The sequence below is a fragment of the Solanum tuberosum genome, unplaced genomic scaffold (genome assembly GCF_000226075.1).
Source record: "Solanum tuberosum cultivar DM 1-3 516 R44 unplaced genomic scaffold, SolTub_3.0 scf00328, whole genome shotgun sequence".
Taxonomy (NCBI): Eukaryota; Viridiplantae; Streptophyta; class Magnoliopsida; order Solanales; family Solanaceae; genus Solanum; species Solanum tuberosum.
Genome location: NW_006239252.1, coordinates 308271 through 311744, shown reverse-complemented (window position 1 = coordinate 311744; position 3474 = coordinate 308271). Strand labels below are relative to the sequence as shown.

The 3474-nt window shown below is 36.5% G+C and overlaps 1 protein-coding gene across 1 annotated transcript in view; it reads right to left on the bottom strand.

The window, feature by feature from the left end:
• Nucleotides 1-276: 276 nt before the first annotated feature.
• The window catches only part of LOC102587439 (proteasome subunit beta type-6), a 7715-nt gene continuing 4517 nt past the window's right edge, over nt 277-3474 (bottom strand). Inside the window, exons 6-8 of the mRNA XM_006360593.2 lie at nt 1888-1961; nt 1305-1379; nt 277-641 (exon numbers count right to left, since the gene is read on the bottom strand). Of these exons, the coding sequence (XP_006360655.1) occupies nt 510-641; nt 1305-1379; nt 1888-1961 (281 nt within the window). The 3' untranslated portion in view covers nt 277-509. The remainder of the gene's footprint in view (nt 642-1304; nt 1380-1887; nt 1962-3474) is intronic.

The window sequence follows — 3474 nt, the reverse complement described above, 5'->3', positions numbered from 1 at the left end:
ATACCATCAGAGCATATATACACTTTGATGGTTCAAGCACTAAACGCACATTATCAGTTAAAAACAAGGGGGTATGAAAGTAAGGAGGTAGCCGCTTGTAATAGTTTTCCTTTTTGAGATACAAGTGTTCTTTTTTCATAATAAATTAGAACTCAATCTCTCAACTCCTACCGAGTTTTATTTATTTAATTACCAAAAAAAACTAATAAAACTACATACACACCTATCAAACAAAAGAAAATTAAAATTATTTTGATAAAATTTCTGATGGGTCACTCACTATAGGCTACATGCATAGCCCAAATTTTTTAGAAGAACTGAATTAAGCGAATCTTACATAATATGGACCAGAAACAGTCAGAATTCAGAACTATGTTTAACCCATTGCAGGGCAGGATTAAAAGAAGGGACAAGTACAATGATCCAGAACACGCTATAAGAGTACATGTATATCAGCAGCAGCTAACAAAATTCTACAGCATGTTAATAGGGGAAAAGAGACTCTAGTTTCAACTGACCATTGGAACAGGACTTGATGCAGACATAACATCCAGCAGGGAGTTCACCGGCTCTAGTTCTTCATGCCAAAGTTGAAGGGAATCGCAGGGATAAAACTTTCTTGTAGCTCCATCTTTGTTAATCTGGTTATCAAAATTGTTCAAAAAGACAAGCTTATATAATGAGACATGAGACCCCTCTTTCAATAAGATGAGGATATTGCTTAAAGTGTTCCAAAGCAAATCCAGGACATCACCGTTATTAAATAAGTGTTCCAAAGCAAAAACAATAGCCAGTAAAAAAATTACAGACTCCACCAATCCTAACAAAAGCTGAAATTATGCTGGACTTTCAAATGAGCAATACAGCACACAAACAGCACTGTATCAGGGAGAAAATTCTTTAAAACCTAGAGTGGAAGTAATATTTTGTTCACTACAAATAACACTAGTTTCTTACAATCGAGAATTGATCCACACTCCAAAATTACAAGGCTTAGATATAAGCACAACGAAGGGCTCTTGGACACAGTGAAATGTGATAAACATGTAGGTAAATTAAGAAGCAGAGTTTCATGGAGTTGATGCTACAAGCCTACAACTACTAATACCAACAAGTATATCAAAGGTTCCTAGGGCTTGATAAAAGGAATAGGTGGGAAGGCAAGTTCTTTATTCTATTTCTTATAAGCGAAGACTGTCTATTTTAACTTGAATAATTTGCTATTAGAGACTCAGTAAGCAAATAAATTTCATTGAATCATATTATGCCACTTGAACAAGCATAAAGCAGATTAATTAACTCACAGTTACAGTCCGAACAACTCCACCGCTAGCACCATCTCGTGCAATGGCAAGAGATACTGCAGTGACCACCAGTTTCTGCAGAAAAGGTGAAACAAACTTAAATCTTCAGAATTATCACTAAAGCAGATTAGTGAATAGAGAAGCAATACCAATACAGATGATTGATCAGAGCATCATCATGCCCACAAAGAAGAGTCTATTATGCCTAGTCAAAAAAGCTATCCCATCGAAAAGAACTTCAGAAAACTTTACCTAATTAAATAACAGGGCCCATAGGAAAGATGCAAGTTCAAGATCTTATTCAATGACCAAGGTGGTTGGTTGTAGTGTCAATATGTGAACCAAACCATGCAAGCCCCTTCTTTACTAACAAAAGTATTTTATTGGTTTGAAAGCTGTGTACAAAATTAATAAGAAATTTTCTACTTCTGAACAAGTACTTTTTCAATAGATACTTGCATTATAAACTCTAAATCATGACAGATGAAGATAAACGCATAGCTATAAAGATGAAGCCATCTTGATGGTCCAACAATGTCGTACAAATTAGACAGCTTGTAAATTCAAACTACATGAAACTAACCTCAGCTTCTTCTTGAGTCATTCCCTCTTTCCATGCTTGGTCAAAGAAACCATACAAATAAGTAGAGCCCGATCCTGCAAGTAACAGCCAATGAACAGAATATTGTTCAGCCTACTGGTAGCACCTGGAGCATCTTGCACAGGGAAACTAATAAACTAAACCAATTATCAGCTGTGAAGTTCAGCTCTCAATATACTTCATTAAGCAACACCAAGGGCAACATTCTGAAAATATTTCAAACAAGACACTAGGGTGTTAAATCAGCTTCTTATCTTCCCAGGAGGAGGGATTGAACCCATTGTCATGTACAGCAACCAAAAATTATGACATGATATCTTAATTTCACTAAAGCACCAAAATGTATGGAGAACATATCATCCAAGAAAGCTTGAATCCAACCAAATAACCTATTCCATCACATATAGGTTATTAAAAACCAAATATGTGAACCTTGTAGCTCATGTCTAGTTCCGGTGTTCTTTTAATTTTGGTTTAATTTAGTTCCAAAGTATTCTTTCTCATCCATTTTCATTTGTTTCCATTCTCATTATTCGTTCCAGAAAAGAAAAGGACAAGGGCGGTGAAGAATATTTCTGGATCTAAGAAAGAATTCTAGGAAAATCCTCCACAAACAGAGCCATCTTGAGAAACAGCTAAACGCACTTTACACCCCCGTTCAAAAGAGAAACATGGGTTTCACCAGACTACCAGGTTATGATCAGTGGCAGAGGGAGGATTTTCATCAAGGGGGTTCAAAAAAAAATTAATCACGTAAATAATATCCACAAATAAACGGGTCGAATCGGATATAAACGGGTCGGATTAAACGGATCGAATCAAGAAGAAAAGGATTTTTTAATATTTGACTTTGTAATTAGGGGTTAAACTAATAAATCCTAAATTCCCAATCAGCGTTTTAATTTTTTGGAACTAAACATCATTTTCTGATTGCATTATTATTATTTTAAAAAAATTAAAACTCCTAAAATATAAGCTGATAAAAAAATGCCTTTGCCCGGATTCGAACACGCGACCTCGCGTGCAATAGAGCAAATTCCTGAACCCCCAAAGCCACTGAGCTACGCCTTTGATGTATGTTTAGGGGGTTCAATAGTATATATATACACGTAAATTAATATTTTAATCTTTATATATATGGTGTAATTTTTCGACGAATAACCCCCATGGTTCAACGTAAATCCTCCCCTGGTTATGATGATGATAAATCGAAACCTGTTGGAAAACATACATATGCTACCGTCACTCTTGTGATCTGGTTTCATCTAACTCTACCTATTCTTCTTCTAGTCAACAATGCAGCTCCTCATCTCCCTTGCAAGTGATGGGCACCCCCCCTCCCCCTCAAACTCGGTCTCTCTTTCGTACACCCATAGCCATTTATATGCAGCAACCAAAACAAGCAGTTTATTTGTTTAGTTTTCTTGAACTCTGCAATGAGATCTATGGCCTGGAGTATCTAGTTGTCTCTTTCCAATTCCATCTTCTAACTTCTGTTGGGTCTTGCTGTATTCTTCAGTTTCCAGCTCTTTGTAGAGATCAATTTCCCCCCCCCCCCCCCCAGGGGGG